The 26,738-nt window shown below is 29.7% G+C and overlaps 1 protein-coding gene and 2 non-coding genes across 3 annotated transcripts in view; all 3 read left to right on the plus strand.

Annotated features, from left to right (window-relative positions):
- LOC130676201 (xaa-Pro aminopeptidase ApepP-like) overlaps positions 1–24,710 on the plus strand; it is a 98,542-nt gene extending 73,832 nt beyond the window's left edge. The window contains exons 2-11 of the mRNA XM_057482267.1: positions 14,222–14,445; positions 19,674–19,853; positions 20,707–20,824; positions 20,884–21,262; positions 21,355–21,475; positions 22,321–22,894; positions 22,971–23,134; positions 23,454–23,549; positions 23,642–23,867; positions 23,943–24,710. Of these exons, the coding sequence (XP_057338250.1) occupies positions 14,222–14,445; positions 19,674–19,853; positions 20,707–20,824; positions 20,884–21,262; positions 21,355–21,475; positions 22,321–22,894; positions 22,971–23,134; positions 23,454–23,549; positions 23,642–23,863 (2,078 nt within the window). The 3' untranslated portion in view covers positions 23,864–23,867; positions 23,943–24,710. The remainder of the gene's footprint in view (positions 1–14,221; positions 14,446–19,673; positions 19,854–20,706; positions 20,825–20,883; positions 21,263–21,354; positions 21,476–22,320; positions 22,895–22,970; positions 23,135–23,453; positions 23,550–23,641; positions 23,868–23,942) is intronic.
- Positions 14,048–14,120, plus strand: Trnaa-agc (transfer RNA alanine (anticodon AGC)). Its single transcript has one exon. It is a non-coding gene; the product is annotated as a tRNA-Ala (tRNA).
- Positions 20,067–20,280, plus strand: LOC130676807 (small nucleolar RNA U3). Its single transcript, XR_008991490.1, has one exon. It is a non-coding gene; the product is annotated as a small nucleolar RNA U3 (small nucleolar RNA).
- Positions 24,711–26,738: the final 2,028 nt, after the last annotated feature.

The following is a 26,738-nucleotide window of genomic DNA, read 5'->3' on the forward strand; positions in this document are numbered from 1 at the left end:
TGCAGGATACCTCTCCTAACTTTTCAGGCCCAAATTTTCCAAAGAAAACTCCATCATAGGTCCGCCTAGTCATTTTGGAATCATTTTTCTCGGAATATATTCTTTATACATTTCAATCATATGTTCGGCTTATATTTTGTATATATTTTTAATATATTTAGTTTATATATCATTCTTCACATTTTATATATGCACCTACTATAATCTGCATATATTTCTTTTAGAAGTACCTACTTATATTTTTAATATAATTAAAATGTACGTCACATATATTTTGGTTATATTTAATTATTATATTTTCCTTATAAACTAAATATATTTTACATATATTCACAATATATTCTATCAATTATATTTTAAATATAAAGCCAATATATTTTGTATATATTTCTTTGAACTTTTACTGCCTTTATGATTATCCATACAAAATATATTATACATATAACTTCATTATATTGAACATATATTTTATATATACGAAAATCGGCCAAAAGTTATATATTCCATATATATTCTATTTATATTTTTTTTATATGTAGCATATATTCGCTTATATTTTCAGTATATTTGACATATATTTTTGTTATATTACGTTTATATATGATTTATATGTAGAAATATATTTTTAATATATTCAACATATAAATTTGTTCCATGGGGGGACATTTAATTGACAAGCCTTGGTTTACCAGTCTTGGGCCAAGATTCAGCCAATACTCAAGTGACAAACCTTGGTTTGCTAGTCTTGAGCCAATGTTCAGCCAATACTCAAGTGACAAGCCTTCGTTCGCCAGTCTTGGGACAAGGTTCAGCCATTATTCAAGTGACAAGCCTTGGTTTACCAGTCTAAATAACAAATGGTACCTAAAAACCCCTGGCTTCTGTGAATAGCGTAACAGCCTAGTGGATAAGACGCTTGCCTAGCAGCCATGAAGGACCAGGTTCGAGACCCAGCAAATGCAAAAAAAAATTGGTTTCATCGATCCACCTGATTTCTTTGTGTACTAATTTATTTCCATATGCTACCATCACGCACATGTCTACTGATATTTTTTTTTTTTTAATTTATTTTTAATAAGCATAGGTGCTTATTTAGCAACAGTCTTGGCACAATACTGGCTCTCGATATTGGGCCAATACTTAGATGCAATCTTGGCACAATACTGGCATTGGTTATTGGGCCAATACTAAGATGCTGTCTTGGCACAACACTGTCACTCAAGCTTGGCTGGGTGTTATCATTTCGATGCTTAGACAGACTTGGGCCAAGCTTGGATTTCAAGCTTTCCCCAGAGTTAATAAGTCTTGCGCCAAGCCTCGACCAAGCTTGGGCCTATTGTTTCTTCCTATAAGGGTAGTTGCGTGGCCAATGAGTTTCGAATTTTTGTGGCAACTTTCTACTCTCATCGAACAGAAATGAACAGCCGGGCCAGCTAATTCCATAATTCGCGGATAATGGAGTTTGAATCTTGGCCTATATTATTGTAATAATTAATTAAATCAAAATAATCGTTTGAAACAGAATGTACCTCAGGAATAGAAAGAAGAACATTAGTCTAAAATAAACCCGAGTAAAAACAGAATTCCACCGCAACACCGCTGCACGGCTTTTTAAGCGCCGCACCACCGCTGCACTACAGCCGTGAAAATTCCGATTATTTTATAAATGCCGCACCACCGCCGCACCACCGCCGTGACAACTAAAGAATTTATCTATTCGCTGCGCTACCACCGCACTACCGCCGCACCACCGCCGTGACGACTAAAGATGTATCTATTCGCTGCACCACCGCCGCACCACTGCCGTGACATCCCGAGTAAAAATAAAATTATTATTTTTACGAAAAAATTATAAATTTTTATCGACCGCCGCACCACCGCTGCACCACTACCGCACCATACCGGCGCACCACCGCTGCACCACCGCCGCACCATAGCTGTGATATTTTGTTGTAAATTATTTTTGATTAGTGATTTAAAAGTGGTATATTCTTTTCAATCTCATATAGCACAAGTAAACTTAGTAGTCACTGTCGGTAGCGTAGCCTAGTCGTTAAAGCGTCGGTCTTTCGTGCGTAAGGTCCCGGGTTCGAATCCTACTGAATCGTGTGCGTTTGGTTGATATTTATAGCGTTTTTTCCCTAAATTAAAAATTTCTACTCGGTTAGAAATTAATTTCATCACAAATCTGATTGATTTCCGCATCATCAAAGAAAAAAAAAACTACTAAAATTGAGTAAGTCTTTTTTTTTAATTTAGTTGAAATTTCTATACATGGCTATGTATATATTGAAAATTTTAATATATGGCCATATATAATTTACTTTTACCGGACAATTAAATTTCTCTCACCATAAACCGGGTAAATTAATTAATTAATCATAAGATATTTTGGCATATAAATGCCATTTTTTTGTGAGATCGGGGTTATGCTTAAGCATTGGTGCGGCGGTCGTGCAGCGGTGGTGCGGCGGTGCTGGCAGAATATATTTTTAGCGTGCGGCGGAATATTCCGCCAAACGGCGGTGGTGCAGCGATGGTGCGGCGGTATGGTGCAGTACTGGTGCAGCGGTGGTGCGGCGTTCGATAAAAAATTATAATTTTTTCGTAAAAATAATAATTTCATTTTTACTCGGGAAATAAGCAAGATTAAAAAAAAAAATTCGGTTTATACATTATTGGCTAAAAGCAGTTTGCCTACTTCATTAAGTCCTTGTTCTAATAATTTATTATTAGATGAAACGCCAGTGTTAATCACTTCAGTTCTTCGAAAATGGTGCTGGTCTGTATTATGATTATGAAAAATACTATTTGAAGAGGAAGAAGATGGTAATAGTAAATTAATGTTATTGGAATTAACTGTTGATTCCAGTTGATGATACTGTTTGTGAGCAATCTAGGAATTTAAACATTTAAGTATAGAAATTTTTTAAATTGTCGTAATAATCAGTGTAGATGTGTATAAATATTCAGATACAAATATATCTTTTATAGAAACGTAAAAAAAAAAAAAATAAAAAACAATGAATAAACGACAAAGTAAAATTATAAAACCTACATTACTCTCTTCTGTCGTAAAGGTCGTCCCGTCAAATACCTGAGTTATATTCATGTTTGAATAATTAAAATTTAAATCTAAATCTTCCATCACTTTTTTTCAAAACTGTGGAAATAATAAATAGTTTACAATGAAATGAGAAAATAATAGATTAAGATGAGGGCTGCTAAAATTTTTTTTTATTTTTTCGAAACATTTTTTTGTTCAATTACTAAATTGGCTACAAATTATTGAATAATTATTATTGAAAGGAACTATTTTTCATAGAACTAAAGAAGAAAATTACAACCATTATTCATTTTTGATTGTAAGTTTTCTAAAAAATAGATAATGGAAAAAGTTTAATGAAGGCATTTGTCAGAATATTTAAAACTAAAATAATTTTCGTTGTTTAATTTTTTAAATAGCAATAACTAAAAAAGTTTTATTAATGAATTTTTTAAATAAATTTAAATTTAAAAAAAAAAAATATCAACATTTAAAATAATAGATAATTAAAATCGTTTCAATGAATCTATTTTTAAATTAAAAGCGTGATGTTTTATTGAAAATAAATTTCAACCCTGATTTTAAGTAAAAAATTGACAAATAAATTGCTTGATACAACTAAAATCCATTTTTTTTTCTTTTGACAAATCGCTTAATTTATAATTATTTTTATAATTATTACTGATCGTTGACCGGGAGTTGCTACTAAAGAAGCTGTGGAACACTGAGAGAAAAAACAGGTTTTCGGAACTAGGAAAACGTAGTAAAAAAACATCTCAGCTATAGGTTTGTAGTATCTGTAACTAAAGTGTAGTAGTAAACAGTACTACAAAAAAGTATTCGATTACACTATTATGAAAACACTACGATGATACTAGTGAACATGAATGTTCTGAGTTGGATAATTTAAATTAATAATTACTAGTCAGCAGAACTATGTTATTCATGTAAACTTAACACTTTATTTTAAGTTAAGTTAACTACTTTGGGCTGAGTCTACTAAATTAAAAATTTATAGTGAGCGCAACTATGCGATATGGTAATAAATTAATATTTATATCAAGTGATATCAACCAATTGAACATAGTCATTCAGATTTTGTGTATATATTGTCTTTCGAAATTTTGTTTTGATTCGAAAACCATTTTTTTTTTTTGTTAACTGGAGAGTATTTTTTATCTTTTTTTTTTATGAGAAAAATTATTCTAGGAATTATTAATGTCATTATGTAGTTAAGCATCTACTATATGACCACCAAACACGGAAAAAAGAGCAGTTGAAAAATTGAACTCATATTCGAGTATTTATTACAGTTTCGTATAGTAGTAAAGCGCTGCGACTTTGAAACTGTAAAAATTACACTTTTATCCAAGCACAACAAATATTACAGTTTCACACTCGATATTGTCCAGTTCTCTATAGTAAACAGATTTTATAATTTTAAATTGTATTCTAAAAATTACAATCTCACACTGTAATTTTTTCTACAAATTCTTTAAATTTTACTTCCTGAGACAAAAAAATTTTATTATTACAGTTTCATATAGTAAAAAGTATTTCTTTTGCTTGAATTTATACTTCAAAATTGCTAAAATATGATATATAAAAGCTACAATCTTTACAGTTTTATTCGACAAAAGAGATTCTTTTTTTTTTCGAAATTCGATATTTGAAATAATGATAACTATATAGTTAAAGATTAAAAAATTTACAGTTTCATAAAGTAATATTTATTTTTTTCTCTTAAATCTCTATAATAAAAATTTTTATATCTATAGTACAATAATTTTTGTTTTTTAGTTATCATCGGATTTGATTGTGTTAATAATCAATAAATAAATATTCATAACCTTCAATAGAAGTTGTGACAGAATCAGCTAATCCCATGTCCGGTTCATAAAGCTACAATACAAGGCAAATTTTCCTTACTATAATTTTTTAGTTTCCTCTTACATTGAGTTTCTTCATCTATATATTAATCAGTAATATCAACTATCGTAGATGAATAGTACCACAAAACCACCAATTAAAAATCAATTTTAACGATATAAACTTTTATTTAATAATTCAAATAATCACATAAAATTTATGACTTGACGCAATCACATCTAATAAAGAACTGTCTATAAAACAGAAGCACAAAGCACAAGTTCAAACTTGTTTGTAGCCGTTTTTTACTCGAGCTATGGGCAAGATGCCTTCCTGACGCTATTCGACTTATGGTCGCTGCCTTAGCGTGAGTGAGATACTAAACAGCGAAATATTAAATATTGAAAAATAAAGTTTTCAAACTGTAAAACTTACCGACTAAAATTTACAAGTTTCTATCCGAAACTGTAATTTTTATTTACAATATGTGAATACTCTCTTACAAATTAATTTAGTTAAAATTACATTTTCGATCGTTAATATTACTATTCCGTATAGTAGAGTTCTTCTTAAGATATAGAATTTAAAAATTACAGTGTGAGCTGTGATTTTTCTCAGATCATTTATCATTCTCGACAATTGATAACTCACAGTGTAATTTTTATATTTTTAATAAATAAGAGGAATTATTTCAAAAAGCAAAAAATACATCACCAATAAATCTTAATTTTTACAGTTTCACCTATCAACTATTAATTTTTAAATAAAGCAAGAATTCAAAATAAAAAGTAAATAATACTTTGAAGATTTTTTTAACTAAAGTTACACTTTAAACTGTAAAATTTACTGCTTCAAATTGTATTAATTTTATTACTATAACAAATTTCTAAAATTACAGTTTAAGTTTTAATGTTTAAAGATTTTTGCCCCGAAAGTCTATTGTTACTGTAGAAACTGTAATTTTTCAACTGCTCTTTTTTCCGTGAAACAGGTACTTGTCACTCTGTCAAATAACAGAGGAATATCCATGCCAGAATTGTCTTCAAGTATCGAATATAAAAACTCTGAAATACCTATCTAACCAGGGACAGCACAATAAGTTGGCCAACCATCTAGTGGCGAGCATTGAACTACTTCCACTGCTGCTTAGCACCGGTGACTTTCTCCTCTTCAATATACATCTTCTCCCAACAAATTTTTCTCTTAAGGGGTCTACCCTCTTTAGAATTTTGAAAAAATCGAATTGTTTTTTTTTGTATTTTTTGAAAGTATACATATTTAAAAGTATCATACTGAAAATTTATAAAGATCCGAGCAGTCTAACTGTACTTTTGGACGACGTTTTCGGAGCGGTACGGCCTACCTGCCTTTGTATTCATTAGCAGCTGCAACCTTTTTCAGGTATACTGACAAATGTATAATATTACAATATACTATTTTAATTTGTTGACGCGACTATGAAACGTAGTTATTATTACTATTACATTTTAAGTAGCGAAGACTATTTTTTCATAATTGTTATAACCAGGTAAAAATGGTTCGTAAAGAATAGTTGGTGTTAATATTTTGTATTAGTTTTGAGCACTACTGTGTAGTACCAGTGACTACGAAAACTAGTTTACAGAACTAATATTTAATACTTGTGACGTCGTAGTTCAGGCTACTATGCATTTTTCTCTCAGTGAAAGTAGGCATAAAAGGAAGGATGCATGCGTTGATCAGGGAAATCTATAAGAAGACGACGGCAGAGGTCATTGTGAACGGGAAAATGACAAGGGAGTTTGGAACCAACGTTGGGGTCAGACAGGGATGCGCACTAAATGCCATCCTGTTTGACATCTTCATTGATGACATCGACGAAGAGTGGAGCAGAAAAGAAGAAGGAGGAACGGTAATTGGCAAAATAAAAGTGAGAGCTCTAAGATACGCAAATGACATCGCGATTGTTGCTGAAAATGCCAGTGAGCTGCAAAAGATGCTAGAAACGCTAGAGAAATATATAAAGAAAAACAAGCTGACGGTAAACACAAAGAAGACGAAAGTGATGGTGGTTAGAAACGGAGGAAAAGCTAGGGAAGGTGAGAAGTGGAGTTATAAAGGTGAAACCATTGAGGTGGTTAACCATTTTAAATATCTAGGATATACTTTCTCCACGAAAAATAGCACAAGCAGGCATGTTGATGAAATGGTAGGGAAAGCGCAGAAAGCGGCGAATGCGGCCTGGGGAATAATGAAGAGAGCGGGAAGGGACATGAGAGACGACAGAATATATACACTGAGAGAAAAGTGCTTAGTAACCTGAACTATTCAGCGACAGATATAAAAATATAGTCTCCTTAACCAATTTTTATTGTTACTGGAACTATATACTAGTGTGAATCAGCACGAAAAAATAGTTACATTAACTAAACTTAAGAAACTATTTTTGCCTCATTATGGTCACTACAAAACTTCAATCTTTTTAAATCAAGGCTTAGTAGTGAACACAATATTACCTTTATCATTGGGTCAATTAACATAATATAGATTCAGTAACTATGTTAGTTTAGTGACTGTGTGATAGTGGGTAGAAATAATTTTAATAGTTGACTCAACTAAGAGTTTAGTTGTCGTCACATAGAACTGCATTTATTTAGTTTCTTTTACTACTGACAAAAGTATCAAGCGTACTATTTCATCTTAGTTGTCTAAACAATCAATTTCCAGTTAATTTAATAATTATAGAATATTTCTGCTGACTAATAATCAACTGTAAAAAAAAATTCAAAGGGAATATAGTTATGGATACCCTTAATATTTAGTTTCCCTGGCTATAAATTCCGATCCTAATGCCAAAAGTGCGTACTGCAAAATATACGCCTTATTGGGTCTGCTGAGCCAAAGAAGCGTATCAAACATTTTTTTTGCTTATCAATTCCGAATTGTTAAAAATGTGAAGATGGATTAAAAAAGTGAAAAAAAATTTTTTTTATACCAAAAGGGCGTGTAAAAATTTTTTGTTGTCAATCAATTCGGAATTATTTATTAAAATGAAAATCAATCAAGATACACTGTTGTGTATTCATAGTTACCATTGCCATAATTTAGTATTGCAAGAAACAAAATTATTTAGCGATCTGTAGTGCAAATTTTGTTTTATTGTTACTGAATTCTTTTTTCTTTAATAGCCAACATTTATGTGATAAATACAGAAAATTTTTTTTCTATTACATTAAATGTACTTGATGTTTTTCTATTATTACAAAAATTATTTTAGGAAACATTAATGTTGAACATTAATGTCATAATGTAATTTAGTACATACTATATTACAATCAAAAAGGATACTAGTCACTCTGTCAAATAACAGAGAAGTACTAATGCCAGGATTGTTCTCAAGCTTGGAATATAATACTTCTGAAATAAGTTTCTTACCAGGGACACTACAAAAAGTGGGCGCGATCTAGTGGCGAGCACCGAACTACTCCCAATGCTGTTGCCTTGCTCTGGTGACTTCCCTCTCCTCCATATGTATCTTTTCTCCCAAGAAATTTATCCTTTAGTTTAAGCAACTATTCTGTTTTGGTTGGAGCATGAAAAGTTCTTCCGCTAAATAATAGTACTCATTAAGAGAAATTTTATTTTTTTTAAACAAAAAAGTGCAGATTGCTACAAAAAACTAATACATCTTGCTTCAAAAAAATATCTAATTTTAAGAAATAAAAACTTCTGTAACAAGTAAAAATTTATCTTGAATTTTTATCTCGAATCGAAATAGTTTTTTTCAAGTCAACATATTCCTACGCTTAAATCGAAAAATTTTTACTTATTTAAAGAGTTTTAATTTCTCAATATAGGAGATATTTTTTGTAGCAAGATATGTTAGTTTTTAGTAACAATTGCATTTTTTAGTTTGAAAAAAATAAATTTTCTCAGAATAACTACTATTTTTTTAACGCGAGAATTTTTGTATGCTTCAACAAAAAAAAAAAAAAATAAAAAGTTGTTTAAGCTAAAAGGAAAATTTATTGGGAGAAAAGATATATATTATCTTGATTGATTTTCATTTTAATAAATAATTCCGAATTGATTGACAACAAAAAATTTTTACACGCCCTTTTGGTATAAAAAAAATTTTTTTTCACTTTTTTAATCCATCTTCACATTTTTAACAATTCGGAATTGATAAGCAAAAAAAATGTTTGATACGCTTCTTTGGCTCAGCAGACCCAATAAGGCGTATATTTTGCAGTACGCACTTTTGGCATTAGGATCGGAATTTATAGCCAGGGAAACTAAATATTAAGGGTATCCATAACTATATTCCCTTTGAATTTTTTTTTACAGTTGATTATTAGTCAGCAGAAATATTCTATAATTATTAAATTAACTGGAAATTGATTGTTTAGACAACTAAGATGAAATAGTACGCTTGATACTTTTGTCAGTAGTAAAAGAAACTAAATAAATGCAGTTCGATGTGACGACAACTAAACTCTTAGTTGAGTCAACTATTAAAATTATTTCTACCCACTATCACACAGTCACTAAACTAACATAGTTACTGAATCTATATTATGTTAATTGACCCAATGATAAAGGTAATATTGTGTTCACTACTAAGCCTTGATTTAAAAAGATTGAAGTTTTGTAGTGACCATAATGAGGCAAAAATAGTTTCTTAAGTTTAGTTAATGTAACTATTTTTTCGTGCTGATTCACACTAGTATATAGTTCCAGTAACAATAAAAATTGGTTAAGGAGACTATATTTTTATATCTGTCGCTGAATAGTTCAGGTTACTAAGCACTTTTCTCTCAGTGTAATATATATCTTTTCTCCCAATAAATTTTCCTTTTAGCTTAAACAACTTTTTATTTTTTTTTTTTTTTTGTTGAAGCATACAAAAATTCTCGCGTTAAAAAAATAGTAGTTATTCTGAGAAAATTTATTTTTTTCAAACTAAAAAATGCAATTGTTACTAAAAACTAACATATCTTGCTACAAAAAATATCTCCTATATTGAGAAATTAAAACTCTTTAAATAAGTAAAAATTTTTCGATTTAAGCGTAGGAATATGTTGACTTGAAAAAAACTATTTCGATTCGAGATAAAAATTCAAGATAAATTTTTACTTGTTACAGAAGTTTTTATTTCTTAAAATTAGATATTTTTTTGAAGCAAGATGTATTAGTTTTTTGTAGCAATCTGCACTTTTTTGTTTAAAAAAAATAAAATTTCTCTTAATGAGTACTATTATTTAGCGGAAGAACTTTTCATGCTCCAACCAAAACAGAATAGTTGCTTAAACTAAAGGATAAATTTCTTGGGAGAAAAGATACATATGGAGGAGAGGGAAGTCACCAGAGCAAGGCAACAGCATTGGGAGTAGTTCGGTGCTCGCCACTAGATCGCGCCCACTTTTTGTAGTGTCCCTGGTAAGAAACTTATTTCAGAAGTATTATATTCCAAGCTTGAGAACAATCCTGGCATTAGTACTTCTCTGTTATTTGACAGAGTGACTAGTATCCTTTTTGATTGTAATATAGTATGTACTAAATTACATTATGACATTAATGTTCAACATTAATGTTTCCTAAAATAATTTTTGTAATAATAGAAAAACATCAAGTACATTGAATGTAATAGAAAAAAAATTTTCTGTATTTATCACATAAATGTTGGCTATTAAAGAAAAAAGAATTCAGTAACAATAAAACAAAATTTGCACTACAGATCGCTAAATAATTTTGTTTCTTGCAATACTAAATTATGGCAATGGTAACTATGAATGTTTAGTTACAATAAGTCAAATTAGTACATTCGCAGAAAGTTCGATTTTCTAGTGTGTACATCTAGACACAAATACTTATTGCTACTATTATAAATGATCTGAAGAACTAAGTGTACATTATTAACATCACAATAATCTTAGTGTTTATTAGACTAAGAATAAATTTCTTACTACAATATAAATTATAGTTATGTTAACTTTAAACTGATAGTAATAAAAACTTTCCCTAAACTAGTTATGTTCATTATTGCTATCTTAGTATATGTAACTAAAAATAGTAAAAACGACTATGTAGTCATAGAGCACTTTACTGTGGCGTATTAGTTACTGAAACTGACTTCAATAGCTGAGTCGTCTGTGAACTACGATTCCTTAGTTCAGAAAACCGTTTTTTTCTCTCAGTGCAGTAAAAAAATTTAATTAAAAATGTATGGATAGATGAATATTCAATTAAAATTTATTTTAATATTCGTATAAAACATATTAAAATCAGTTTTGTTGCTAAAATTTGAGGGTCACCCGGGAAAAAATGATTTTGCCTAATCATATATGATTATATATGTTCATATATATGATCATATATGATTATATATAATCATATATGAAGTTATATATAATCATGCATGATTATATATGGGGTCATATATAATTATATATAATTATATATGACCCCATATATAATTAGATCTGATCATACCTGGCTGTTATAAGCCCATATATAAGTCTATATATAATCAGATCTGATTATATATAAGTCTATATATAATTAGATCTGATCAGATCTGATTATATATAAGTCTATGTATAATTAGATATGATCATACCTGGCTGTTATGACCCCATATATAATCATACATAAGTCTATATATGATCAGATCTATTTATATATAAGTCTATATATAGTTAGATCTGATCATACCTGGCTGTTATGACCCCATATATAATCATGTACAAGTCTATATATGATCAGGTCTGATCATATATGAGTCTATATATAATTAGATATAATCATACCTAGATGTTATAACCCCATCTATGATCATATATAAGTCTATACATGATTAGATCTGATCAGACATGATTGATACAAACCCATATATAATTAGATATAGGCCTATATATAATTAGATCTGATCAGACGTGACTGATATAAACCTATATGTAGTTATATATGTCTATGATTAAATCTGATCAGATTTCATTGATATGAAACCTATAAATATTTAAATGTATATATATATATATATATATATATTAAATAATATGACAATTTTTTAATATCAATGTTATTAAATTTTTATTCTGTCAACTATCAATCAAACTTAAATCCCCAATACTTAAAAAATGTTCAAAGGTTTCGGCAGTAATTTAAAAGTATAAAGTATCAATTTGATTATTTGAGTTAAGTAATGCCATAAACTTTTCTTAATTGTAAGTGTATAACAGACTAGAGGATCAGACTACAAACCATCGATAACCAAAGTTAAGCAGCATCGGCGTTGGTCATTAATTGGATGGGTGACCTCGTAGTAAAATAATTGTCGATGGTTAATAATTTTTTTTTTTTTTTTTTATTTAATTTTAACCAACATTGATATTGATGAAGACAATAAATCCTAATTAAACTACTTAATTAATAATTTACAGATATTCTAAATGAGATTCTAAAAATGACTATATTCGTTCATGCATGATTATATATAATCATATATGATCATGTATAATCAGATCAAGTTATGTATGATCAGACCTGGCCAATTTTTGGATCTGATCATATATAGACAATTATGCATGATCATATATGATTAGGCAAAATCATTTTTTCCCGGGCAATAACTAGGCTCAATTTTAAAGGTGTGATGAAATTGTTGACCTTCAAATTCTAACCTACTACGAACGAGGTTATCTATTTAATTACATGTCTATAAAATGTAAAAATAACAATATTTATAGTTTTATTAAATTATTGTTTATAATTTTTTATAATACAGGTATAAATTGACATTTAATATTTATTTTTATAAATAAAAGATCATATTTAGATTTTGAAAGTATATTCTTGGAGTGATGAAATGGAGGGAAAAAAAAAATAAACCAGAGTAGTTTTAACAAATGATTTTAATTTTTTCATTTCTGTAGTGTTTTATAGCATGCCTAATTATTTATATTTAAATATTTTAAAAACTATGTATTTTTTGTTAAAAATATTGAATTTATTTGTCTAAACAATAATTTTAGTTTATTTAAACTTAGTATAAGTACTTCATAATCATGGTTTAATATGAGGGTCAGAAACCAGGCCACTGTGAGGGTCAGAAACTGCGACCTGAAAAATTCTGACGGTCAGAAACTGGGCTTCTGAGAGTCAATTTTTAAAACCTCAATTTAAATTATTAATTCAATTCAAATAATTATTTTACACACATGACTTTATTTGGCAAATCCTAAACTAGTCGATGAAATTTTTTTTTTCTCATTAAGTTAAATCTTACATTAACTGTCATAGCATAACCTCAACCGGCACTCTTAAAAGGTCAGAAACAGGGCCCCTTACCTTACTGACTAATTATGTATTTGAATTTATAAATGTAGTCAATACTATCGCGAGGGGCCGCTATGTTCTTGGAGTCTACAGCATGGGAGCACTGAACTTTCAACATATAGGAACAGTAGTGCGATAACATGTCTGATGAATCATAGCGCCATGCGTGGCAACTAAATTTAATCCGGAGAACATATAAACAAGAAATCGTAACAAGCAAAGTGCCCTTTACTTTCTCACTACTCAATATTATCTTATACTCACTATACTGTACGTGATGTTTACTAGAATAGTTTTGTAGAGTTTTTAGTCCAAGTCTTATATATACTTGCATCTAAAATGAACTTACTCATCAGACACTAAAGAGTCAATAATTGCAATACGGCATAAAGCTATTATGAAATTTGAAGTTTTTATGGTGTCTTTAATATATTGCTCCGCGGAGAAAGAGTACAAAAGTTTTCAACCTCCAGTAGCAATATAAAATCCTAATATTCAAGCACCACTTGATGCACCCTCTGGATTCCTATAAGATTTGTTGGATGTTTATCAATATTTTTGAGGCTTTAAAAAACTATCAGCTGCTTTATAATTTTTTTTCCTTCTTATGTAACTTAGCTGTATCGTATGAATAAATGTATTTTCTGTTGATAAATTATCAAAATTAGATTAAATCAATATTTATAATTCCATCCTGCAACAAACATTAATATTTTATTAACTGTTTATGAAAAATAGTAAACTTACATTAGTTACTAGTCAAAAATCAATTATTCAACTTATATACGTCTCTTATTACACAAATTTCATCTGAACGGGGGCGTAGCTCAGATGGTAGAGCGCTCGCTTAGCATGCGAGAGGTACCGGGATCGATACCCGGCGCCTCCAACTACTTTTTTTGTTTTTTAATAAAAATATTTGAATAATAAAAATTAATAAAATAACTATTTAAAAATAATTATTTTAATATTTCACAACTCTCATCATAGGTTTGATGTCTAATCAAGATGGATACGGTATATCACAACCACCACTGGATTACAATGGATCAAAAAGAACAGCTTGTCCGAAAAGCGAATTTGACAATCAACCTGTAGATAGATTTGATTCATCACTTACATTACGACAATTAAGATCGGAAATGGTTCGCATTACTTCAGTACACGATAAACCACTTGATGGCTACATTATTACATCAGATGATGATCATCAGGTATGATCGCTGCACACTATGTTTATTTTGAATAAAACAATCTTTAAATTCAATATTTCAGTCATTTTTAATCATTTTATTTTTACCTTTTTTTTATTCTAACATTTTTGTATTCAATTATTTGTTTTTTTATAAATAGCTATATATAAAAAATTTATTAACAATTTAAAAACTGATTTTTTGTCGTTAGGTTTTCTAGACGATTCATAAAATTTGAAATCGATTGATACCTACATTGTGGAATTGATTTTTTAAAAGTTTATTAACTTATTTGTTTATAAAAAAAATTTGTTCACATTTTAAAAATCGATCTTTTATCGTTAGGTATTCTAGACGATTCATGAAACTTAGAATCGATTGATACCAATATTGTCGAATCGATTTTTTAAAAGTTAATTATGTCTTTAAAAAAAAAAGAATAAATTACAAAAAAGATGAAAAAATTTCGATCGTAAAGCACACTTTGATGCTTCGCATCAGGAGTCGTGCAAAAAAACAAATTACTCCGGGTATCTAAGCGGGCGCTTACTATTATTATTATTTGCCTCACATTATTATTATTTCCTCCATATTTCTCCGACGACGGTTTAAGGGGAATAGCGCACGCGCACTGTCTCGGTGTTGAATTCAAGTCCCCCCAGAGCTCATATTTTTTTAAACTTTTGAACTAAATTTTTGCACAAAAAAAAATTTTTTTTTCACATCGATTCTTTGGTGCCGGTAAAATTTCTATCTGCAAACAAAATAATTTTTTTCTAATTTTAACTATATTTTAATGCAGAAATTTGAAAAACTGAAAATACTTCAAATGAATTTAAAAAAATTTTTTTGAGCTTATCTGATTTTTTCGCTTATAGAAGACAACTGTTGGATTCTCTGTACAAAAATCAATCTTTATTCTTATATATATTTTGTAAAATATTTCTCTTTACTAAATATTCTGTTCGAAATAATATTTCGAACAGTGTCGCATTTAAGTCGTAGTATATATATTTGAGTTAAGTTCAAAATGTATATATGTTTACTTAAAGAAAAGAAAGCTAGCATGGATCAAATTTTATGACCTTAGGTACTTGGGTCGACGAGAGATTCCAAGTAAATGCAAGGCAATATGTTTTTCTTCATTTGCACTCATATATATATATATTTTCAACTTAGAGATCGTTGTTATACAAAAAGGGGAGAGGTTGTTGGACCTCAGTGTTAAATAATATTAAAAGAATAAGTTAGTCTAAGCTAAATCTCTTACGAGTGAAGACATACCCTAGAGCGCGTATTTTAATAAAAGATATAATATTCAGTTGTTTAATAAATTGATTTGTTTCATTCACGATAACCATACCTCAATTCCCAACAACAACAATAGCTATAATTTAAAAAAAAAGTAAATCGAATGATTTTTCGAGGAGTAACAGCTATTTGTTTATAAGCGCTTGAGCGGAACCGCTTTTTTTTTCATTAAAAAATTAATATCTCGTAAACTATTGATCGTAAAGACATCGGGTTTGGCTCATTTTGTTCGTTATTTAATTCTCTAAATTTCAAACGCCACATGTCTCGACTACTTTTGCGTAGTTTCTGAGATATTGTAGTTTAAAGCTCAACGCTAAAACTCTATTTTTGAAACAAAAAAATCTGTCTATCGGTTGACCCTGCAGGCCAGCCCCAAATCTTCCCGCTATTTTCGAGCTCCTTGAGCTCGAAAATATTGTTGTGATTACATTTTCGAGCTCCATGAGCTCGAAAGTACTGTTGTATGCCGTCGTTTTCGAAAAAAAACGTTTTTTACCATTTTTTCTCCAACGATATCTCTCAAACGAATTGACCGATTAAGACGGTTGAGGTGGCAATCGGCGCGTTTTATTGAGTTCTAGAGCTGATTAGATTTTGAAATCGATCGGTTCAGCCGTTTCGAAGATTTTCGGAAAAACCCGTTTTTCACCATTTCTTTCTCCAACGATATCTCTCGAACGCATTAACCGATTGAGATGGTTAAGGTGGCATTCGACGCGGCTTATGAAGTTCTAGAGCTGATTAAATTTTGAAGTCGATCGTTCAAGTCGTTTTTGAGAAATCACTAAAAAACTAAAAAAATTTTTTTTTTTTTTCATAATTCGCCAATATTTTCCAGTCTACTTGATCAAATGATCTGAAATTCTTACGAAAGTTGACGGCCAACAAGCTCTTTTGATTGCCGTCTTAACCATCCAAATCGATTCATTAGTTAAAAAGTTACAAAGAGTTTAGACACACACACACACACACACACACACACTCGGACATCATTCTGAAAATAGTCAGAATAGCTTCCTAAGACCTCAAAACGTCAACATCTGATGAAAACTCGATTTTTGAAAATCGGGGTGAAAACAATAACTTCCCGAAGTTTTCGAAAATCATTGATTATCTTAGCAGGAAGTTAAAAAAGCAACACTTCCCACATACACACAAATGCTTAGAATATTTTTTTAAGTATTTAAAAAAAAAAAAATCCAAAATCGGATCACTTTTGTAAGGGTTTGCCCTTGCCTCCCCGTACTAGGAAGTTCGGACAATCCTCCGGTAGTAACTTAGGTATTTGAAGTTTTTGGGTTCTGAAATGTCTGACGCAGCCGAGTACGCAGCTCGATTTGTAATAGGGGAAAGGTTGTTAAAATAATATAACAAATGATTATAAATATAATTCTAGCTCTTTTATTATTAATAAATAATTAATTGTTAAATATATACACTTAACGTTTAATTTATTCGTAATTAACAATTAATAAATCAGAAGTTTCGCGATATAGTTCATTGCGCATGCGCCGCTTCCGTTTCACCGGGATACAAGTCCCAACTTTATTAATATAAATTTTCTCAATAAATTGATTATGATAATAATTTACGAGTCTTTTATTTAATTTAAACTAGTAAAGAAATTCGACAATGTCGAGGGAAAAGCCTGACAAATAAAATTAACCGATAATAAATTTCCGCATGCACAGAGATAGAAATAATTTGAATAAATTCAATAAAAAGAATTTAGAAAAAAAGACGATAAAATTAATGAGGGAATCTCCTCCACGTGTTTGACAAACATAAAATATTATTAATTTCCAAAACCTTTATCCGGAAGAACTTACATCAACCTGTCCCAGGTGCTTGGCTGTAGTAGTCATCTTAAAATGTAAATCGTCAGGATCCTCCTTCTGGTGAAATTCGAGGTGGAACGTATTCGTAACGACTCTTAGAAAAAACTGCACTTATAAATTTATGGCGTCTGCCTGAATGAAAACTTATTATAATGTTGGAAACAAAACAGCGCAAAAAGAAATCTTGAGCGACCACTCAGTTCGGCTAGTTGGTGAGAATTAATTTTTGATTGTGTCGTCTGGCAACGAGGTGTCCAGTTTACCCCTACCGTCGCGCCGTTAAACCAAATTCGACGCAAGGGCGGGTGCGCAGATAAAAAGGGCGCGAAATTTAATTTTTGCTGACCTGGCAGTCGAACACCAGGTCACCCCGTTACACTTTGTCAAAAAGTTGCCAACAAACCGCACTTTTTTTCCAGGCCGACTGGACTAATATTACACGGAGAAAAAAATTAAGTAATTTTTACTAAATTTGAAAAAAAAATTACAATCCGAGAAGTAATCTTGAAATGTTAAAAACAATATCAAAACTTCTACAAAACTCTAAGTAAAAATTACAACATATTATTTAGAATAATAATTTCTATTGATTATAAAGATTACTACATTCAAAATAAAATTTACTAGCGATAAATAAAAATTATAATGTACCAATAATTTGTACGATTATGTATTATGTACTTAGTAAATATTAGTTAACGCGCTTTGTGAAAGATGTATTCCAGATAGTAATTTTTACAATCTCAAATAGTAATTTTATCTCCCAGAGTAGCAATTTATCTTACCGACATTCTAAAATGTACAGTAACCTACGTAGAATTACATTGGAGATGTAATATTCATCTCTACTTTTTGTAACATTGAACTATTTTCACGTGAATGAGTAAATATTGATTTTTTCCAAGCGAAAACATAACGAAGCTGTATTGTAATTAATATGATAAGTGAAAATTACAATCTAGATAGTAATAATTGAAATAAAGAACTGTTACGTTTTCACTGCACGATGTTGATGTTGAGCTCAGCTAGTTCTGTAGTATTTCTAGGTATTGGGTTCTCGACAGCAAATCACCTCACGGTGACCCGAAATAACTGGTTGTATTTTAGATATAACAATAACTTTATTCACAATTGATAGTTATAGAATTTAGAAATTGAAGTATACACTTAATATACAAATGATGTATGTTCAATAGTCAAACTTACAGAAGGTATAACTATGGACTTGATAATTTAATAAGCTCTGATATCAAAGATCTGGTGTTCAGAGTCTAAGTCTAATGTGTCTAAGACTAAATGTATCTGAATAATAATCGAACAGAGTGAGCCCCTCCTGCTCTGAGAGCGAGGGTTTTTATAAGGTATTCTAAGCACCAAAAATAGTGGGGTTGAATTGTTGATCAGAGTTCACACTCAGTGGTCATTGAACTCGTCATTGCTTATCAGCGCGAGGCGATTGGGCATGAGACCCATGCGTCGAGCGCGAGAAGGGATTTGATCCTCGGCTGATGTAATATCTGAGAAAAGTTATTTATTTGAAAGTCAAAGTCCATTTTCATATCATCTGCGTTTGTTACAAATTATTACTAATAGTTTATACAGCTGTGTTTTAAAATGATTAAATTATCTCTAGTTGAATATACTTGAAGATTATTATGAAAAATGTTCTCATACGTGGGATTAAGTACATCCGGTGATAGTTTGTTATTTGATTATTGATTTGTAAAATACACGTATGTTAAAGATATTCTTATTTTATACAATTTAAATGATGGAGTAATTCTTATGATATATAATATTCTTAAGTTATTATAATTATCTACTTAAGGTACTCTAATTGTTGGTAATTAGGGTGCCTTATTTTGGGAATAGACTTTAGGTCGGTAAAATAATCTAGTGAGCTAAGAACGGGCCCTGCTTGACAGCCAGGATATAACAGAACTAATTTTCTACAAATCATCATAATTTTTTTTGGATTGTTGTTTAATTTTGACTCGCATTTTTCTCCGTGTATAATAACAATTGTTGGAAACAAAAATTTCTCCTTCTTTTTTTTTTTGTTCATTAAATAAGTTTTAATTGTGTTGTATTTCTCAGAGTGAAAGTGTTTCACCACATGATATGAGACGAGAATTTTTAACTGGATTTTACGGAAGCGCTGGAGAAGCTTTAATTACTTCAAATAAAGCAGTATTATGGACCGATGGAAGGTATCACCTTCAAGCTGACCAACAACTCGACTGCAATTGGATTCTTATGAAATACGGCCATAAGGGAGTAAGTAGTTCTTGACAATAATTTCTGTATTCATACAACTTGCTTTATCTGTATACGTATAGCATAGCATAATGTTAGATTTAAATCTAAGTTCCAGCCTAAAATTATTGTAGTTCAGTGTCAGTCACTAGGTGGCCAAATAATTTTTTTTTTGTTTCGCTTCAGTAACTTGTCATAGAGTTTTTATAACCGATTCAAATGCACAGAACAATTAAGATCATACTTCACAGGATCATTTCTGTAGTATATCTTCACATCCTCTCTACTCTATAGTTCAGTCGATACAGCCACGATAACGAGGAGTAATCCTCTTCCCTGAGCGTGAGGAAGGCTGAGGTCTTGACTTTCGTCGAAAACTCAGCCATCGATGATCGTTCACTCTTTGAATTTCATTCAAAGAGCTTGAGAAGTGGATATTCTGAGTGGTCTCACATTTTAAAATCAAAATTTATAACTCGTAGTAAGTGACAGGATTATTTCAAGTCCACTAATGGGTCCTTCTAACTGTAAGAACATTCCATAATTCATCACAAAACTTTGTCAATTGAAGTAAGCATCATGAAAATAGTCACTCGCATGAATCGATTTTTGACCAATATTAAATAAAAAAATTACAGTAAAAAATTTTAAAGTTAATATTCATTGGTAAGAATTAATTTCACTATTTATCCTCACCATTAAAATCATTTCACCAAGAATTTAATCAAAACAAATTTTATTTATTTATTAAAAATATTCTTGTCGAAAATATTTAATTCTTCGTTAATTATTCGTGGTACGTTTTTTTTTATTTTATTTTTTTTTCAGGATAGAGAAAATTTTTGTAAAATTATTGTAAAATTAATTTTTATAGGTTCCATCTATAACAGAATGGTTAATAAATGAATTTGACAATCGCACAGAAGTTAGAATAGGAGCCGATCCAATGCTTATCCCAGCATTTATATGGGAATCATGGGAAAACCAACTAGGTATAATTATTTTTCAAAAATTAATAAAAATAAATCAATAAAAAAATATGTTTATGTAGCACAGTCACCGGTACATCTGATAGCCGTAACAACAAATTTAATTGATTTAATTTGGCAAGTTGGGCGTCCGAAAAATAATTCATACGCCGCTTATCCATTAGAAATAAAATTTGCCGGCAAACCATGGCAAGAAAAAGTACGACAAGTAAGATTAAAAATGGAATTATCTGCAGCGGATGCATTAGTAATAACCGCTCTTGATGACATAGCTTGGTTATTAAATATTCGGGGTTGGGATTTACCAAACACACCTGTATTAAAATCTTATGTAATTATTACCCAAGGATCTATTTACCTTTATGCTGATCGGCATAAAATTTTACGATCTGTCGATATACATTTAAAAACCGATGGTTGTTATCATGCAGATTGTGTCAGGTTTAATAAATATTATTTTACAAAGTGTAATTATCTTATCAGTATAATTAATTAAAAATACTCAATAAAAAAAATTTATTTTAAAAATGCAGATTACAAAGTTACTCAGAAATCTGGAATGATTTACGAACTATGTCTCAAACATGGAGTAAAGTATGGTTACCTTCTTACTGTGGATATGCTCAAGGAGCGTCACGAAAAATTTACATATCCGTATGTAGTGATACATAAATTTATTAAAATTCAATTATTAATTCGATGTATATCATAACAATTTTTCTTTAAAACCAAAGAGCTGCCAACTCTTCATGATTTCCTCGTACACAACTCTTCTTTATTAGTCACCTTCTCGCTCGCAAGCACGATCTCGGTAAACGTGAAATGCACTAGAGGTTGCGTGTGCGCGCAGCTCACGATTTAGACGAGATAATCCTAGTTCCAACCGTACCCTCAGTAGCATGATATCCTGTCCACTTGGGGATCGTTGAGCTTAGCTTGATCTTCCCGTGACGTGTGGACACGCCCCAGTACTATGATAAACTAAAGATAATCTTAATCCAAATATTCTTACTCACTACCTTATTATCATGATATTATTTATTTTATTTAAACTATTCAATAATAATTATCTATGTACATTTCTTTCAATGTTTTCACACTTACTTTTACTCTCTATCGTTCTGTCTCTCTCTCTCTCTCTCTCTCTCTGTCTCTCTCTCTCTCTCTCTCTCTGTCTCTCTCTCTCTCTATGCGATTGCTGGCGCACGATATTTTCACGTGTATACAGAATAGAAGGTAAACGCGTCGTTCAAGCTCTTACCACTTCGTTAACATGTTCTCCGGAGACGTAGGACGCCTTGGCGCCCGCGGCATCGGAAAACACGGAGCAGAACTTACCCGCTTTTATATTAATATTAATTTTATTAAATTTTCTCAATATATATTTCTGATTACTGAAATCCTCAATAATTTTATTTTTTAATTAACAAAATTATAATTATTAAAATATTAAAATTTATTTACATAAATATTAAATAAAATTTTAAATTTTACAATAGATTCCAGCTGAAAAACGTTTACGAAAACCATCTCCAATAATTGAATTACGTGCTATTAAAAATGATATTGAAATATTAGGAATGAGAAAAGCACATTTGCGTGATGCAGTTGCAATGTGTGATTTTATGGCTTACATGGATCAACAATTGAAATACAAAACAACTAAATGGGATGAGATGCAAGTAGCTAGAGTTGTTAACGAATTTCGGCTTGAAATGGATTACAATCAGGGTATTGCTTTTCCTACAATAGCCGGTTATGGTCCACATGCTGCACTACCACATTATGAACCAAGTGATCGTACCAGTTTAATGATTGATTTAAATTCAACGTTAGTGATAGATTCAGGCGGTCAGTATTTTGATGGGACAACTGATGTAACGAGAACAATACATTTCGGTGAACCAACACAAGAACAAAGAGAAGCTTATACACGTGTATTAATAGGCTCTATTGAATTAGCATCATTAATTTTCCCAAGTAATTTGAGAACAGATCAACTAGATATTCTGGCAAGACGTCCATTGTGGGATATGCATGATGACTATATGCATGGAACTTCTGTTCATGAACGTACGTAAACAATGGATATTACCTTCATTTTTTACTCTTATTATAAATTCACAATAGGATTATTTAATTATTATAGCCCCAATTAGTGTATCTTATAATATGAATGCGACACCAACAGCTGGTTGTACATGTTATTTAAACCCAGGAAATTTTTTATCCAACGAACCTGGCTATTACAAAGCCGGTGATTTTGGGATACGTTTAGAAAATATACTTGAAGTTGTAGAAGCAGATTCACCAGTATGTTCATTTTATTTTTATTATAAATTATTATTTGCTAATACTAATTGTTTATAACTTACTTGAACAAGTTTTCAAAATATCAAACCGTTCAAATAATTAATTTATAAAAAGTCATGAGCTTGATAAATTTTTGAAATAAATTCACAAAATTTTATTAATAAAATTTAAACGTGATATTTAATTTAAAAAAAAATTGAAATTCCTATAACTTTCTATTAAAATTTAATAAAGATAAAAAAAGTTTTGAAATTAGAATATTTTTTTTGTAATAAAAAAAAATTATGGTGATTATTATTAATATTGTTTTTTTTTTAAGCAACAAGATAGAAAAAAATTTTTTAAATTCCGTGATGCGACCTTGATACCCTACGAGCCAAAACTAATAGATACTAATATGTTGAGTCCTGCACATGTAAGTATTCCCAAGTGAAACTTGATACGGATTATTGTCTTGTATATATATTTTTATTTTATTATAATAATATTTATATATAATAATAACAGAGACGTTGGTTAAATGATTATAATAGTCGTATAAGAAATGAAGTAGGGCCAGAATTAAAAAAACATTTGAGAATGGTTGGATTTGAATGGATGATGAAAAAAACTCGTAGCATTCCTGAATGGGGTGAAGTCGATGAACGTCTTTTTGCCGGTGCAGCAAATCCATCTTATTCTAAACATCCATGTGCGCTTATTTTTATTATGATATTATTTCAAATATGAACAGGTAAATCATCAGTTCTATCATAATAATCATAACAAACTATTATATTCGTTTTAAATAAATTTTAATATATTTCAGCCGACAAGAGATTATAGAAAAATTACTAAACTTGAAAAATATATGCACATATTTACTTTTATAATTTTTCAAATAATTATTTTATCATTAAAATTTATTGATAATAATTTAAAATAAAGCCAATATTGGAGGATGAGATTAAACTGAAATTATTGTAATAATTTCTTATTTGATGATGATGATAAAGATAATAAACAAGTTAGTTTTAATGAAAATGCGTAAATATAAATTGTCAGTCAGCTCTTGATAATGTAGGAGTTATTATTAACCGTTTCTGGTGGTGATGATAATGAAGATAGTGTAATTCCAGAAATTGGTACTTTTCATAAACTATTGGAAAGTCATGGACGAGAAGAATTTATTGATTGGAACGCAATCAGACAAGGATAGAATAAAGATAACGTTAAAATTCCATTTATTTGGACATCACACTCCATAAACCATCACACAGAGTACTTGTTGAAATACCAAATTCCATTTTTATCCACTATTATAACTCCCCGGGAAAAACGAATCATATATGGCAATGATCATTTGACAAAAGTATACAATAACTATCATTTAGTTTGTTTCGATATAATAATGAAAAATTAATAATTTAATATACGTTACTGAAAAAATTACTCTTATAGAACTTTTTTTTACACCTATCACAAAATTACAATTTAAAAATGAATATGTAGCAAAAGCTGTTTTTTATTTTCGAATTTAATATTTAGACTGTATTTAAAGAAAAAAAGTAATATATAATGTCAATAAATTAAATTAAAACCATTTTATATTTTTTTGTTTAATTTGTGTTATATTATAATTGTTTATTTCTATTTACATTCTTGTTTTTTTAATCGTTGTTCAAACAAATATTTTTCATAATAATGACAACAGGAGAAAATATAAGTAAAAACTTTCATAATAATTACTACGTATACTGAAAAAACGACATATTTATAGTTAAGATATTTTTTTTAATACAATTAAATGGTAGAGTTAATTATGGAGAATTAGATTTCCGTTCATTATGAATAAACAATATATTCATTTTAAATAATCGAATATTCTTGGCACAACTCTACATGTATTTATGGTTAAGACACGCTATTACCCGATCTATTAGACAGATGGGCAGTTTCTTTTTGTTTTAATTTTATTATTTTACGCTTGTGCGTGTGAGCGCCCTTGGCATATCTTAATAATAAGTATGATACCTTAACTATTAATTTATTACATTTGCGGGAAATTTAGGTAGTTTTATTATTAAAAAACAGTGGTTTAAATCGAATTTCAGTTCTAATTGTAAGTAACTAAAATATCCCGAGTCGAAATTTCAGGGCTGTTTTAATCGTATTTTTTTGCAAGTCAGTTTCAGAAAATTTCTACGATTAAAACAGACCTGCTGCTCTTGGTTGCTCTATAGGCGCAGGTCTGTTTTGAGCGTAATCATACGAGTTTTGTCCCATTCTGACCCAGTTACGATCAAACCAGACCCGAAATAACAATAATGTGAAATATAATAATAATAGTAATATTACATTTAAAAATACCTAGCGACTCGGGTTCGAATCCTACTATGGTCATATATATTTTTTTTTATAATTTTTCATTTAAATAGCATAGAATTATTTATAATTGCGAATAATAATTATCAGTTGTATTATGTATTGATCATAATTATATAATGCTTCATTAAAATTAATATTGATAAATACATAATATGAAAAACTATCATGTTATTTGTGATTCAAAATCAGGATTAAGAAGCAAAATTTTTTTTTTTCAACTTCTCGCTGAGAAAATCGACGATTTTCAAAAAAACTCGGGAAGTTATTGGTTTCACCCCGATTTTCAAAAACCGGGTTTTCATCATATGTCGACATTTGAAGGTGCTAGGATGCTATTCTGACATTTTCAGAGCAATTTCTGTATGTATGTATGTATGTATGTATGTATGTATGTATGTATGTATGTATGTATGTATGTATGTATGTATGTATGTATGTATGTATGTATGTATGTATGTATGTATGTATGTATGTATGTATGTATGTATGTATGTATGTATGTATGTATGTATGTATGTATGTATGTATGTATGTATGTATGTATGTATGTATGTATGTATGTATGTATGTATGTATGTATGTATGTATGTATGTATGTATGTATGTATGTATGTATGTATGTATGTATGTATGTATGTATGTATGTATGTATGTATGTATGTATGTATGTATGTATGTATGTATGTATGTATGTATGTATGTATGTATGTATGTATGTATGTATGTATGTATGTATGTATGTATGTATGTATGTATGTATGTATGTATGTATGTATGTATGTATGTATGTATGTATGTATGTATGTATGTATGTATGTATGTATGTATGTATGTATGTATGTATGTATGTATGTATGTATGTATGTATGTATGTATGTATGTATGTATGTATGTATGTATGTATGTATGTATGTATGTATGTATGTATGTATGTATGTATGTATGTATGTATGTATGTATGTATGTATGTATGTATGTATGTATGTATGTATGTATGTATGTATGTATGTATGTATGTATGTATGTATGTATGTATGTATGTATGTATGTATGTATGTATGTATGTATGTATGTATGTATGTATGTATGTATGTATGTATGTATGTATGTATGTATGTATGTATGTATGTATGTATGTATGTATGTATGTATGTATGTATGTATGTATGTATGTATGTATGTATGTATGTATGTATGTATGTATGTATGTATGTATGTATGTATGTATGTATGTATG

The sequence above is a fragment of the Microplitis mediator genome, chromosome 10 (genome assembly GCF_029852145.1).
Source record: "Microplitis mediator isolate UGA2020A chromosome 10, iyMicMedi2.1, whole genome shotgun sequence".
In the NCBI taxonomy this organism is placed as follows: Eukaryota; Metazoa; Arthropoda; class Insecta; order Hymenoptera; family Braconidae; genus Microplitis; species Microplitis mediator.